At 61.4% G+C, this 14,458-nt stretch overlaps 5 protein-coding genes across 5 annotated transcripts; 2 read left to right on the top strand and 3 right to left on the bottom strand.

Annotated features, from left to right (window-relative positions):
* Nucleotides 1–460: 460 nt before the first annotated feature.
* On the top strand, nucleotides 461–2,155 carry COLE_07821 (uncharacterized protein; the record flags this gene model as incomplete). The annotated part of the gene is made up of 2 exons (XM_018425956.2): nucleotides 461–813; nucleotides 850–2,155. 2 exons carry the CDS (start codon nucleotides 461–463, stop codon nucleotides 2,153–2,155), a joined length of 1,659 nt encoding a protein of 552 aa, XP_018280420.1.
* A 173-nt stretch (nucleotides 2,156–2,328) lies between these two features.
* On the bottom strand, nucleotides 2,329–2,685 carry COLE_07820 (uncharacterized protein; the record flags this gene model as incomplete). Its single annotated transcript, XM_018427112.2, has 2 exons — nucleotides 2,329–2,510; nucleotides 2,541–2,685. 2 exons carry the CDS (start codon nucleotides 2,683–2,685, stop codon nucleotides 2,329–2,331), a joined length of 327 nt encoding a protein of 108 aa, XP_018280421.1.
* Nucleotides 2,686–3,043: 358 nt separating this feature from the next.
* On the bottom strand, nucleotides 3,044–3,646 carry COLE_07819 (uncharacterized protein; the record flags this gene model as incomplete). Its single annotated transcript, XM_018427113.2, has 1 exon — nucleotides 3,044–3,646. The coding sequence occupies one exon, from the start codon at nucleotides 3,644–3,646 to the stop codon at nucleotides 3,044–3,046; it is 603 nt and encodes a 200-aa protein (XP_018280422.1).
* Nucleotides 3,647–3,813: 167 nt separating this feature from the next.
* COLE_07818 (uncharacterized protein) lies at nucleotides 3,814–5,859 on the bottom strand (the record flags this gene model as incomplete). Its single annotated transcript, XM_018425240.1, has 1 exon — nucleotides 3,814–5,859. The coding sequence occupies one exon, from the start codon at nucleotides 5,857–5,859 to the stop codon at nucleotides 3,814–3,816; it is 2,046 nt and encodes a 681-aa protein (XP_018280423.1).
* Nucleotides 5,860–12,739: 6,880 nt separating this feature from the next.
* COLE_07817 (uncharacterized protein) lies at nucleotides 12,740–14,412 on the top strand (the record flags this gene model as incomplete). The annotated part of the gene is made up of 4 exons (XM_018424949.1): nucleotides 12,740–13,030; nucleotides 13,188–13,700; nucleotides 13,732–14,136; nucleotides 14,170–14,412. 4 exons carry the CDS (start codon nucleotides 12,740–12,742, stop codon nucleotides 14,410–14,412), a joined length of 1,452 nt encoding a protein of 483 aa, XP_018280424.1.
* Between the last annotated feature and the right edge of the window lie 46 nt (nucleotides 14,413–14,458).

Raw genomic sequence — 14,458 nt, 5'->3', positions numbered from 1 at the left:
GTCTAGTTCTAGTTCATGCGAGATATCTGACTCGTACGAGCATCCCATAATGCAGACAGCGACTGAAGCTGACTGATTAGGTTCACTCAGCGTCATCATGCCCAGATCAGGAGGTCTGTACAAAGTTAATCTGTGACTGTAAAAATCACCGCGCACCTTGATTTACCTCGGCCAACATCGTCTCGCTCGCCTGACCTCGGATCGTCTCCTCCCCGCGATATGAGGCGCTATCATGCCCACCCATCAAAGCTCTGCAACCGACGCGCTCAGCACAACGCGCGACCTCCAAGCCGCGCCGCTGTCGGGAAATATGAAACGCACAGCCGATGCCACGGCGCCGAGCTGACCGAGTGCCTGATCCCCCGCAGTGGCGTGCGGGGTGCGGGGCTAAGATCACCGATCCCCATATAGATAACGTCCCAGCTTCACTTTCTCGTGCATGCCCACTCTCGTCTCCATCATGCCCGCCCAACTCCCCCCGCCGCGCATCTACCACTCCGACTACCCGGTCCCCATCCTCCCCGCCATCTCCGTCTTTCACTATCTCTTCCCCCCGACACCCACGGCGTCCGTGTATCCGCAGGGCTCGTGGTCCCCCTCCCTCCCCGCTTTCATTGATGGGGTGAGCAGTCGCGTGCTCTCGCGCGGTGAGCTGCGCGAGACGGCGTTGCGCGTCGCCGACGGCCTGCGCCGCCTCGGCGTCAAGCCCGGAGACGCGGCGACGATCTGGGGCGCCAACTCGCTCGAGTGGGTGCTTGCTGCGTACGGGTGTGTCGCGGCCGGCGTGGTTGTGTCCCCCGCGAATGCCGCTTAGTAAGTTTGCGCAGCTGAAAGTAGAACTGACGCCAGCGCACCACACGAGCTTGCGCACCAGATGAACGACTCGGGCGCGCGCGTCGCGTTCATCGCCCCCGACCTCCTCCCGACATTCGAGGAGGCGCGCAAGGAGCTCAAATACAAGGACATACCGGTGGTGCTGCTCTCCGACATGCCTGTGCGCGGACATCGCGTGCTGGCGGACATCTATGGGGTGGCGAGTGAAGCCGTGTCGTTCGACGGGGTGCGCGCGCACGAGACCGCCTGGCTCTGCTACTCGTCCGGCACGACGGGGCTCCCGAAGGGCGTGATGACGACACACCACAACATCACGACGCAGATCCAGACGACCATGCCCGTCTTCGAGAAGCTCGAAAGCGGGCGCGACGTCATCCTCGGCTTCCTCCCGCTCAACCACATCTACGGCACGATCTACATGCTGCTGCTGCCGCTGGCGTACGGCATCCCGACGGTGCTCCTCCCGCGCTTCGACGAGCTCGCGGCGCTGCGCGCCATCCAGACGCACCGGGTCACGCTGCCGCTCTTCGTGCCCCCCGTCGTCCTGCGCCTCCTCCAGTCGTCTAACACGGCGGGGTTTGACCTCTCGTCGCTCCGCGTCGTCATGTCCGCCGCGGCGCCGCTGCAGGAGGACTTGAGCGCGGCGTTTGAAAACAAGTTCCGCGTCAAAGTCATCCAGGCGTACGGCATGACCGAGGCCACGCCGGGCATCACGTCCATGAGCTCAGCCATGGCGCCGGGGCGCGCCGGATGGTCCGGCCGCCTCATGCCCACGTACCAAGCGCGGCTCGTGGACGAGGGCGCCGACGTGCCGCCGGGCCAGCCGGGCGAGCTGTGGGTGCGCGGCCCGAATATCATGAAGGGGTACCTTGGGAAAGAGGACTGCTTCGAGCCCGGCGGATGGTTCCGGACCGGCGACGTCGCGGTCATCGACGACGAGGGGTGGTTCAAGATCGTGGACCGCATGAAGGAGCTCATCAAGTACAAGGGCCTGCAGGTTGCGCCGGCCGAGCTTGAGGCGCTGCTCCTCGAGCACCCCGATATCGTCGACACCGGCGTGATTGGCGTGTACGATAAGGCGCAGGTCACGGAGCTGCCGCGCGCATATGTTGTCGCGGCGCCGGGCGCGGATAGGGCGCGCTTGCCCGCCGCCGTCGATGCGTGGGTGGCGGCGCGCGTGGCGCAGCACAAGCGCCTGCGTGGCGGGATCGTCGTGATTGACGAAATCCCCAAGAGCCCCTCGGGCAAGATCTTGCGTAAGGAGCTGAGAGCGCGCGCGGAGAAGGAGTGGGAGGGCGCAGAGAGCAAGGCTAAGTTGTAGTGGGATCATTCATATGCATAGGGGCAGGCACATCGGTCATGCAGAGAGGTTGCGCGCCTCACCGCGGGAGAGGCAGGGCAGGGTACCGGGGCTCCAGCGGTAGATGGCGATGAGGAGACCTACAAGGACAGCGAAGGTGAGGCTGGGTCAGAAGATCAGGATGAGACGACGTACTACTCGCCACGGGTCAGCAGGACGCCATAGGCAAACGCGCTGCCCAGGCCGGAGAGGATGCCGGTGGCCACGAGAATGACGGCGACGACAAGACGCTGGCGGGGGTGTTCGGGCCCGGACTCGGAGGTATCGACAGCGATCGCCTCGTTCGTGTCCATCGCAGCCTTGTTGTTCGTCACCACTGCGTGAGCGGTGACCACGACATACGCACTGGTGCTGTCGTGGTGTTGGAGATGACAAGATGCCCGCATACTATCCTCTTGACTCGTAGCTGCTTCAGTAGTTGGCCGGGCACCGATCGCCGGATCGCCGGAAGCCTGAGCCTCGGTTGATACCTCAACGACCACTATCTGCATGCGGAATACAATGTCCTCCGTCCTCACTTTGGCGGCATCTCACACCCCCGCGCCTCCTCAAACCCAGCCCACTCACGCAACCCGACGCTGCATCAGCCCTCCCCCTTCGTGTACTCACACATGCGAGCGCCCCTGCATCGCCTCCCACCGCCCCGGCGCTATGTCCTCCGCGAACGCGCGCGCCGCCTCCACAGCCGCCAGGATCCGGGGATGGGCCCCGACGCCGTCCGCCGCTGCCGCGAGGCGGAATATATGCTCGCTCACTTCCCCCCCGCCGACTCCCGCCCCGCGACGCGACGTAAGCACGTCGCGGACAGCGGGCGACGGCGCCCAGTGCGCCGGCAGCGCGCCGGCACGCTCAAGCGCGCCGAGGGCGCACAAGTCCTGGTCCATCATCACTGGTTAGCGCGAGCGGCGACTCACTGATTGCGCCCTCTAGGGCGGAGATGACGGCCGCGAGGCCGTGGAAGGGGTGCACGAAGAGCGCAGCTTTGCGCTTGCGGAGGTCGGAGAGGGGCGTCTTCTCGGCGGGGGTGGGGGCGAGGGTGGTGTCGGTGGCAACAGATTGTGCAGCGGCAGGCGGAGGCTCGAGCTCGTCAACAATCGCGCACACGTCGCAGCGCGCGCGGGAGAGGACGTCGTGCGCGGCGAGAAGCGCGCGCCAGGCGCGCACGAGCGCGCCGCGCTGCATCGTGCCCCCGCACCACCCGAATTCGAGGAAGTACACCCGCTTGCTGCACAGCGCACCCGGGCTGAGGAGGCGCGGCTCCGCGGCTTCGTACACTACGCGCGGGTCGGCGTGCGTCCTTTCCACGACGCGCTGGTACCATGTCTCGGCGAGCGGCTTTGTGCCCGCGAACCCGTCGTCCGCGAGCCACGCGGGGAAATGGCGTCGGCCGGGGAGGGCGAGGTCGCGCGGGCGCCGGGGCGCGTACGCAGGCGGTGGGTCGCTTTCAAGCATGAGTTGTGTTGTGAGAGTCAGTTGAAGAGGTGGTGGATGCGAGGCATGCGCAGTTAGTTGAGTCGCATCGCCTCGCACCTCCACCCCGACACGGAGGAAGCAGCTCGCACCCGTGCCCACCCTGTTGCCCGCACAGCATGCAGTGCATATAGTGTGCCAGTGGCCACCTACTCGAACTTCTCCCACTCTTGCTCGAGGTGGAGAATCTGCGCCGCGACGCTGGGGTACCCAGTCGCGCCTTGCGTACCCCACGGGTTGTAGGAGTACCCATTGACGGGGCTCGAAATTGCGCTCAACGTGCCCATCGTCCCCGCTGGACCCATCGGCGCCGTGCCCGTACCGTATCCGCCGCCACCGATCTGCAGCAGCAATGCCTTCATCGGCAGATAAAAGTTGACGTAAGCATGCCCTCGTTTCTCAGCGAATGCAAGCAGCTCCGCAGCATCTTTGCGCTTGCACGCATCGAGATACTGTGCGCGCATAAGTGGCGAGTACAGTGTGCAGATGTTCTTGCTGTCGCCCGTCACCACGCCCTTGTAGTCAAAGTGTGGCTCGGCCCACGTGTCGCGCGCAAACGTCCAGTAGCACTCCTCGCAGATCTGCAAGTTTGGCCGCCAGCCCCACCAGCGCCGCCCGACGGGGTCTACGAGCTCGCGACGCGGACAAGGCGGTGCGAAGCCCAGCCAGAAGGCCGTCTCGTAGAAAGGCGTCCAAAGGCCCCAGTCGAGCGCCTGCGCCATCTTGGTGAGGTATACCGGGAAGCGGATGGCTACCGACGGCTGGTCGCAGAAGGAGCACTTGTGGCCTGTTCCCCGGGCACGCGGGCGAAAGAACTTCTCCAGACGCAACGGCGTCACGAATGCCGGGTAGCACTCGCCACATAGACTGAAGTCCGAGTTACAACCTTCGCCCCATGACGCAAATGTTGGCACGTTTGCCAGCCCCCACATATCCATGTCGAGACCTGGACGCGCGTCTCGGTCAAGCATCTTGTGCACAACCGTGTCCATTGCCGTCCACCAGATGTCGAAGCTGCCATGGTCCACTGCCACCTCGAATGCGTAGCGCATTCGCGGGCTGGAGAAGTCGCAGCCCCACAACACGCCCGGCGCCGGGGGTTGATCGTATGGCACAAACTCAGACGCGTACGGCGACGCCTTGATAAACTCAAGATAGCAGCGCTCGCAGCATACAAAGCCATGGATTGGTCTTGACGTGGTGTACCATTTGCGGGAAGTGCTTTCAACATCCTTGCCGTCGCAGACTGGGAGCATTTGCATGCGATTGATGTTGGTGCAGAAAGCCTCCCAAGCGGCAGGTCCAATGCTGCCCGCGCGAAGCAAGTTGTTTCGCATGGTCTCAAGTGCGCCGTCACAGTGCCAGCTCGCGTCTGCGGGCATGTCATGCGCTTCAAACTTGTCAGCGAATGGCGTCACGGAGACGACGTCATCCATGCACTCGGCGCACACGACAAAGTCGTTGGTAGCGTTGCCTTTCGGGGCGAACCATTCGATGTTGTCGGCGGGCGTGAGCGTACTGCCGGGGATGCAGTGACGCTTCGTTTCACGTTCCTTAACCCAGGCCAGGAGTGCCGTCCCATCACGAGTTCGCTTGGCCTCGGGCAGCAGCTTGTACGCCGCTATTGGGGCCGCGTATGAGCACATGCCGTTGCGGTGCTCCTTCAGCTCAACAAACTCCTTCGCATACGGCGTGTCCGCCACAAAATCTTGGTGGCATTTGGAGCACATGAGGAATGTATCGTGCCCCCCGCGGATATGGTACCACGTAAGTGCGTAGGGGCGCACGTTGTCAGGCCCAGGACATCGAAAGACAATGTCGGCGGGGTCATCCATTCGCACAGTGGGTATTGGAACAGGCCGGTCAATGACTAGTTCGAATGGTTTCGGCGGCTCAGGCTGGGTATTGAACAGTGTCGAGATGCCCGCAAAGGTTCCCATACCTGGGATAAGAGTAGACATCAACGTCGCTGCGTCTGGCGACGTTGGCGAGGCCGAGTGTTGCGATGCCGCAACGGGCGGGGAAGGTGGTTCGCGAGGCAACGGGTGAGATGTGGTCCGCGGGGAGACCGCAGCTGGGGACACCGCGTTTGGGGGGACAGCTGGATGCGACAGCGCCGCATTGTATGTCGGAGGAGGCTCGAGGTGCAGCTCGTCAACATCAGAGATTAAGCCCTCAAGGGGGTCCGATGGCATCGGACTTGATGGCTGAGGAGGGGCCGCTGGCGGAACAGCAAGGCTCGGTTGCGACAAGCGTCCCTGCCTTTCCACATGCCGAGTGCCAACGGTCTGGGGACGAGGGGATGCCGAAGACGAACGCCGCTGGTCGGCAGACCCCGACGAAACCGGTGCAGCGGGAAGCTGCGGCAGCGGTCGGTTCAACGGGGCTTGACGCATCGCTTCCTCACCGAGGAAGGCCGCCTTGTAATCCGCCATGAGGGGGACGACGCGCGGACCTGATGACGAGTATGGGGCCTGTGGTGTAAAGCTCGGTGAGAGTGGAGATGTCGGTGAGCTCGAGGAAGTAATTGCTGTCGACCGCACCGGCGTTGCTATTGCTGTTGGCAGTGTAGAAGTAGAAGCAGCTGTAGGGCTAGTTGAGAAGCTTGGGCCCGGTGGCGATGGCGACTGGCGCTGTCCAGACCTCGACGGGCCAGCCCCAGCGCTCGACGACGAGCCCGCGAACGTGTCATTCCGCGAAGAAATCGGCGGTGCTGGGACATATCTGGCCTTCTCGTTTGGCCATTGGCTCTGTGACCGTGGTGGCGACGCGTGGGTTGCTGAGGTATGTCGAGTAGGCGACGGTGGCGTGGGAAGAGGATGTGATGTTCGATGGTGCGGTGGTGATGCCAGGGGCCTCGATGTGCGCGGAGGAGATGTATGAGGCTCGCTGTGATCAGGAAGGAGAGGGATGGGGCGGGGACGGCTTGTTTGGTGGTGTTGTTGCTGTTGTTGTTGTTGTGGAGATTGGGGCGGAACCGTGTGTTGTCTCGGTGGTGTCCGAGGCGGCTGAGGGAATGCTCCCTGCTGCTGCGTAGGTGAGGCGAATGTCGCATTCTGATGCAGTCGAGGAGACTCTCGTGGAGATGAGGACTGTGGTGACTGGGGCGTTGGGTGGGAGTAGGGGGGATTCGAGCCTTGTCCAACCCTAGGCGATCTTGGCGGAAGCGGAGGTGGGTAAGAAGCCTGCGAATGGGAGGGCGGCGGCGTAGGACCGGTTATCTGCACCGAGGGTCGATGCGGAGAGGTTTGAGCGCGAGGAGGAGGAGCGGGGTGCGCGTGGTGTGTGGGGAATGCTGGCCACGTCGCGTTCTCCGGCGGGGGCAGGTTTGAACTCGGACTGGGGCCTGTGGATGCGGGTCGCGACGGTATGGGCGGGGGCGCGCCCCATGTCGGTGAGAGTGCGTGAGGCGAGAGCGGAGTGGGCTGGGCAATAGGAAACTGTGGGCGATAGGATGAGGAGGGAGAGGAGGGGGAGGGGGAGGGGGAGGTCTGGGTGTGTGAGGAGGGGGGTGTCGGGTGAGGATGTGGAGGATTGGAGTGAGCGGGGTTGGGGCTGGCGGGGTGATGGGGTGGAGGAGCGAAGCCGTGACCGAGATGATGGTTGCTCATCGTTGTTCAACGGCGCGAGGAGCCTTGAGCGAGAGCGCGAGGAGACAAGACAATGAAGACACAAGAGATGAGATGGAAAGAGAAAGAGAAAGAGAAAGAGAAAGAGAGATAAAGAGAGAGAGGAAGGAAGAGGTCGAAGAGGAATGGACGGGGAGATACTCGTCTCCGAGCTGGGTATGACGACGGGATTCAAGCCATGTAAACATCGCGCTTTATTACGTACACGCCTACAAGCTCAAGCAGCAAGGCTATTATTTGGCGACTCCGAGGGCGGAGAGCGCCGGGCCGAGTAATCGCGAGCAATTGATAGCCCGGAATCTCATCAAAGTAGCACCGCCTGACACATATCCCTAGAGTAGTTGGCGCCATGATGCACGTGGGAAAACCAGAGCAAACTCCTCTCCTCTTGCATCAACAATCACATCTCTCTCTCGCTGTCACGCATCACCATCCACAGAGCGTCGATCATGGCCCAGCCCTCCTCTCTCGCTCGCCTCGCTCGCCCAGTCCCGTTCGAGTGGATGGGATGATCGTGGTGAGCAAGCCTCGCTACACACACGCGGCCCGCGGCGCTTGAGCTCCACCCAGCTGAGCCAACACGGTACACGGAGTTGGATCGTCACGCACACCGCTCGCCGTCCATACCGCTCGCCATGCATGGTCCCGCCATGCACGCGCAGCCGATGGACCGCCCAGCCGTCGTTGTGGGCATGGTCCATAGTGGCCTCAGCTCCACCCAACGCGACGAGCAAGCGAGCAGCGGTTTTTGGGGTTCTGGAGTGTGTCCCATGACTCTGGCATGCGGGCATTTGTGGCCGCGCATCCGCGTCCGTGCGACCGATCCCCGGCCTCGTCGACTCGCTCAAGCGCTACGCATGCGGCGAGTGGAGCTCTGGGTGTCCCTTCGTTGCTGTGGATATTGTGACCCAGCTGGTGACTGCGTTGCCCGACGATGCTGCGCGATATTCATTAACCTGTGCACCCTGCAACCAGCCACGAAAAGAGCCCAGTCACGTGATGCACGCTAAGAGTGCTCAATGCACGGAATCAAACTGACCACTAACCCACGTGATGCGCGCAAAGGTGCTTCCACTGATGGGAATCGAACCGCCCACCTGCACAGCTTTGGCCGAGAGGCAGGAGGCCCGTGCGTGGCCATGCCACCCACGGACGTGACTGGTGATGGCGAGCAGACTAATGCAACAGCTTGAGATGCCGGAATCGATAGCATCGTCCGGCACTGTCGTCACAGTCAGCACCTCCAGGAGCGGCTGGCCTGTCCGCTCTGTCCGAACACGAACTTGATGTCACGATATGGGGCCACTCACAGGCTCCGCGGTCGATGGTGAGGGGGTTGATGAAAGTGCTTGAGACGTCGGAATCGATAACGCGTCCGGCACTGTCGCCACCATCCGCAGCGCCAGCACTGGCCGGACCGTCAGCTCTATCCAATCAAATTACCTGATGTTACCGTATGGGGTAAGTCGGAGGCGATAGGCTCGAGATCGATGATCCATAAATTGCATGTGTCTGTCCGTCCACAGCCTTCAAAGCTCCCTTTCCCGCACTAGGAGATCACGCCGGAGTCGGTAGCTCCGGTCGTTGCGGCGACAAGTGCTTGATAGCGGAACTGGCGCGCGCAGGCCATTTGGTTCGCCCTCGTCAACGCTGAATCTGTCTCATCAGCAGGTTCGCGGTGGAGACACGGACGCGGGCGCCGTGCTTCATGTGCATCCACTCGTTGGGGTGTGTAGTACGTGAGTCGTCATCGAGGGGGCGCCGCACTTCGATCAGCAGTCGCACAAACAGGACAGGGGGAAAGTCGTTGTTGCTACTCTGGGCTAACGCGGATCGACGAGCGGGGAATGCACGGGGCGCACTGTCAACTGATCTCTGCCGCGGGCGCTTACGCCGAAACCAATGACCACAGAGCATAAGACATTATTGGTGTTGAATCGTCGAAGTCATATATGTGAGGAGGAGGAGTGAGAGATGAAGCAAGTTTGAACGGAAGGAGACGGGGAATGGGTGAGGCCGAGGAAGAGGCGAGACGAGCGATGGACTTGTCCCAACTCCATCCCGGGAATAACGTGGCACGCGAGTCACGAGGAGATTGGGGGCGTATCACGGTCGACCGTGGGTGAGTTGATGTATTGACAAGGCAAGTCACTTGGTCTAATGGGGCGAAATGCGGCGCACCGGGTTGGGGTTGGGGGCCTGTCTCGAACAGGACAGCAGGCGGAAGGACAGAAGCGCGCGTCAGCCTCGCCACTCTGAGACAAATAACACAAGCTCACCAGCTGCGCAATGCTTGGTATTGAGCGAACGAGCGAAAGGCGCACGGCGCATGAACGTCGGCAAGGCATGCGTCTAACCGCGGATGTGTAGATGTGTAATTGACCATTCATTCAGAGGGCGTGTGTGGAGGCATTAGAGGACATCAGAGACCGAAAGGCATCAGAGGCCGTCTCCCAACATCCCCTCTCTCCTCATCACTCCTCTCCTCTCCTCTCTTCTTCTCACTTCTTTCTCTTCATCCCATTCTTCTTCTCATCGTCTCCACCATCGTCTTGAGTACATACTCAAACAAGATCGTTCAACCTCCTTCTATGGTGCACCTGGCCAGCAGCCTAGTGAGTCAATTCTTCCATCCCCTCTATTCGCTTGCTCGCTCTCTCCCTCTCCTCCTCTCGATTATGGCCATGGCTCTGTTCTCCTCTCAATCCACTCGCTCTATGTCTCCATTATCGCGCTCTTCGTCGCCGTCCCCCCGCCGCTCTCGTTTCCACTCTCTCGCTCTCCTCTCTCCCCTCTCACTCCTCGTGCCCTATCTCTCGCTCTCTTCTCCTTTTTCTTGATCTCCTCTCTCCTCTCTCGCCCTTTCCTCGGCTCCATCCCCCAATACATCCTCGCGCTTTTCCTCTCGACTGTCATGCGCCTCGTCTCCGTTCTCCCGCTCACTTATCTCCTCTCTCACTCGCTCTCTTGCTCTCCTAACAATCCTCTTTTCTCTCTCGCTTTCTTCTCTTCTCTGTCACTTTTCTCTTCGTTCACAGCCTCTTCTTGCTTCTCAATGCTCTTGCTTTGTCTTGCTCGTTCTTCATCTCCTTCCTATCCTCTCGGGCACTCTCCTCTCAGTCGCTTTCCTCTCGGACCCCCTCTCCTTCGCTCTGTTTTTGTTGTTTTTGCTCCATCCTCTTGCACTGTCTACCTCTCTATGCTCCCGCTCTATCTATCGACCCTAGCACCCTCTCGCTCCTCCTTTCGACTCTCTTGTTCCCTCTCGAGTCGCTGGCTCCTTTGCGCTTTCCATCCTTTCACTCCTACTTCCTCTCCTTCTGTCGCTCTTCTCTCCAATCTGTCGCTCATTAGCCCTCTCCATCCTCTCCGTCTTCTCCGTGCTTCTGCTTTCTCACGCTGCCCGTTCTCTCGCTTTTTCATGCTGTCTCAGTCTCTTGCTCTGTTTCGTCGTCTCCACTATCTTGCTCTTCCATGTAGTTCTCTGACTCTCACCCTTCCCGGGCTTCCTTACTGCTCCTCTCCATCACTATCTCGTTCCTCGCCTGACAGGTAGCCCCTCTCAACTGCGCCACTTTCGATGCAACTTCCGATCGACGGTAGGAAGCGGGCGCACGACGCAGACGCCGGAGCCGACGATGATGCCGCACCGCCAGCTACACGGCACACCATCCTCGCCCCGCAAGTTTCCCTCGCGACACGGGCCATTCCGCACGCTGCAATTCCGCACGCTGTCCCGCAGGTCGCCGAACTGGCGCCGGCCCTCTCCAACATCAACATGTTGGAGGGACAACTTCATGAAGCCAACATGGAGCTGGCTCACATCATGGTGCAACTGTATCAACAGTTCAACAGCAAGCTTGCTGCGCGGCGTGACACCCTCTTTGAGTACCTTGAGGGTCTGCAGGAGCAATGGCCCGACACGGGCTACCGTAACATTTACGACCACTACGGCTGCTTGTGGTGGTGCGCCGCTTGGTGTGACGAGATCTCGGAGAGACAGGCCGCTTGGTGTGACGAGGTCGCCGGGCTATCGATCCCTCAGTGTACGGAGATGCTGTGGCGCCGATCGCTGTCCACAAGTGGTGGCAAGTCGCAGGTGAGTCGGGACAGTCTATGCGCTGCGGTAGAGAGAGTTCACATACTAACGATAAGAAGACGTCCCGGCTGCGTCGATGGGCACGAGAAAGGCTGGCGTTCTGGGAAAAGCGCGGGGTGCCTCCGCATTATGACCCAAGGGAGGACATCCTGCACTGCGATGCGCACTACTCGATCCCGAAGCAAGACACTCGCCCGCGGCTTGCTGACATATGGGTGCAGCGTCGAATGGTGCGCCCGTCGTCGACGCTGCACCCGTCGCAGTCTGCAGATATGGAGTCAGCAGACTGGCTCACATACGTTGACGCGCATAACAACGCCGTTGCGGCCGCACTCAACGACGCTGTCGCTGCCGGGGATGGGGACGCCGACGAATCGCAAAGGGGGGATTTTCAGGCCGCACCCGTCGAGAACCTCTCGGAAGGGGATCGTGGGCTCGAGGCACCAGTCGACAATCTCCCATCCGAATTCGGGGATCGTGGGCTCGAGGCGTCAGTGAACAACCTCTCCGAGGGTCTCGAGGCGCCAGTTGACGACCTCGGGGAGTGGGAGAGGGACTGGGAGAGGGCCTTCCCAGGATGCTCATTGGAGCAGGTAGCAGCCTTTTTGGAGAGCGTAGATAGTCTTATAGCCACACAGCAGTGGTAATGTTTACCACATTACTGTATGCAACAGTTGGCACAATCTAGAAGTGGACATGGCTTCATCGGGGTGCCACGGCTGCCCATTGCGCGGCCCTGAGACCTCGCTCCACCCGTTGCTGCCACAACCCGCCCCCACTTTGGTCGTAGTGATAGTGACGCAGGCCCCGTTCCTCGTCAGCATGTTCGATTCATTCGATCGGTCGGATCGGGCGCTCCGAGGGAACATTCCTGCGGATGTCCAAGCTGACGGCACGGCGAGACCCGCCACACCTCGACGACAGCTGGTGAATTCAGGGTCACCACCCAGAAGCTGGGCCGGGCCTTGCATGCCACAAGCACAGACGCGGCATGACCACATGCCCCGAGCGCCCCCTGATCGGCTGGCGCTGGGAATCCCTCGCCCGATATGGCAATTCCATCCACTCATATTATCAACGGATCGGCGGTGTAGTCAGCAATCTCAGTCCGGCTCCCGTCCATGCACGGCGATGCAGGCACGCCGGGAGCCCCGATGGCCCCATGATATGTGGAGCCGTGGCAGATGAGCAACAAGCGGGCAAGTCGTCAAGGCCGCAACGAGTGGGGTGCGGCATGCCGGGCAGCGACGAGCACGCCCGATGCGGAGCATAGTGCCCCGCTCGTCCGCCGAGCGGGGTATAAGAGCGCGCGACAAGAACAGCCAGGAGCCACAAGTCGAGGAAACAATGTCCACAGTCGAACTCAACCCCCGCGAGTCGCGGCACGCGCGCGAGCGCAACCCCGACCTCCCGCCCAACCATCCTGTGAACGCGCTCTCGCCATGGCGCAAGTTTGCCGCACTCGTCGCACTCTCCTTTTCGGGCTTCTTGGGCCAGTTCACCGCCGCCATCATCCTCGTCGCGTTCCCGCCCATGGCGGCCGACTTGAAGGCGAGCATTGGTGATATTGCAAACTCGGTCGGCTTCGTCCTCCTCGGCATCGCTGTCGGGCCACTCTTTTGGAACCCGCTTTCGCGTGTACGTAGCCTCCTCTCCCTCCTCCTCTCCCTCCTCCTCCTCCTCCTCCTCCTCTCATTCTCCTACTCTTTCTTCTCCTTCTCCTCCTTTTTATCCTTCCCCGTCTTCTTCGCCTTCTGCTTCCTTTTCTCATACCCAACTTCAGCTCTAATACCAGACCCTCGGCCGCCGCCCAGTCTACCTCCTCGGCTCGCTCCTCTTCCTCCCATGCTGCATCTGGCAAGCCCTCAGCAAAGACTACATCACCTTCGCGATCTCGCGCGTCTTCGCGGGCCTGAGCATCGCGTTTTCGCAGACGGTGCCGCCGTCCACGATCGCGGACATCTTCCCGCCCGCGGTCATCGGGCAAAAGATGAGCATGTACGTCGTGGCTATCATCACTGCGCCCGCGGCCGCGCCCTTCTTCTGCGGCCTCATCGTCCGCTCCTCGTGGCGCAACCTCTTCTGGTTCCTCCTCGGCTTGGGCGGACTGCAGCTCGCGCTCTTCTTCTTCTTCGTGCCCGAGACGCAGTGGATCGAGGGGGAGGACGACACGCACACCCCAGCGACAGACAAAGACATTGAGCACCACGAAACCCGCGTCGCCAACGGCGGGCGCGTCGGCGTCGCTTTTTACCCTTGGAAGCGCCCCGGCGAGTTCATGCGCATCTGCCTCGGCCCCGTCTCCATGGTGAGTTTACAGGCGGCCGCGCTCACCCAAGCTCCGGTACTTCGTCATCCTCGTGCCCTCGTTCTACTACGGCTTCGCGTTCAGCTGGATCGTCGGGATCACGGTCGTCACGCCGCAGACGCTCGGCGCGCCGCCGTACGCGTTCGCCATCATCCCCCTCGGCTGCTCGTTCCTCGCGTACGGCGTCGGCGGCCTGCTCGGCTTCTGGTTCGGCGGCCTCGTCGGCGACAAGACCGTCGACTACCTCGCGCGCAAACAGGGCACGCGCCAGCCCGAACAGCGCCTCTGGGCCACCCTCCCCGTCATGCCGTTCATGTTCGTCGCCATGCTCATTATCGGCATCAGCCTCCAGAAGCAGCTGCACTGGATCGGCCTACTTATTGGCGGTGCCCTCTATTTCTTCACCATCTCAATCATCACCGGCCTCATCCAGACTGTGAGTGGCGAGCACAGAAGAAGCTGACAACAGTACGTCCTCGAGTGCTACCTCCCGCAGGGCATGGACAGCATGGCCGTCTTCAACTTCTTCCGTATGCTCTGGGGCTTCGCCATCCCCTTCTTCGTGTGGAATTGGGGCGTCCAGCACGGCTGGCTCGCGTGCTACATCACACAGGGCGCACTCACTGCCGGCCTTGGCATTCTCCTCAGTCTCTTCCTTATCTGGAAGGGACGCGGAATTCGTGCCGCGCAGCACATGCCGATCTGGGAGTGAGGCGCGGGGGGAATGACTCGTGAAGCAACAAGGGATGGGCGGTATT

This window comes from Cutaneotrichosporon oleaginosum (genome assembly GCF_008065305.1).
Source record: "Cutaneotrichosporon oleaginosum strain ATCC 20508 chromosome Unknown ATCC20508_contig08, whole genome shotgun sequence".
Classification (NCBI taxonomy): Eukaryota; Fungi; Basidiomycota; class Tremellomycetes; order Trichosporonales; family Trichosporonaceae; genus Cutaneotrichosporon; species Cutaneotrichosporon oleaginosum.
Note: the sequence above shows the minus strand (reverse complement) of the source record. Positions and strands in the feature narration are given on the sequence as shown.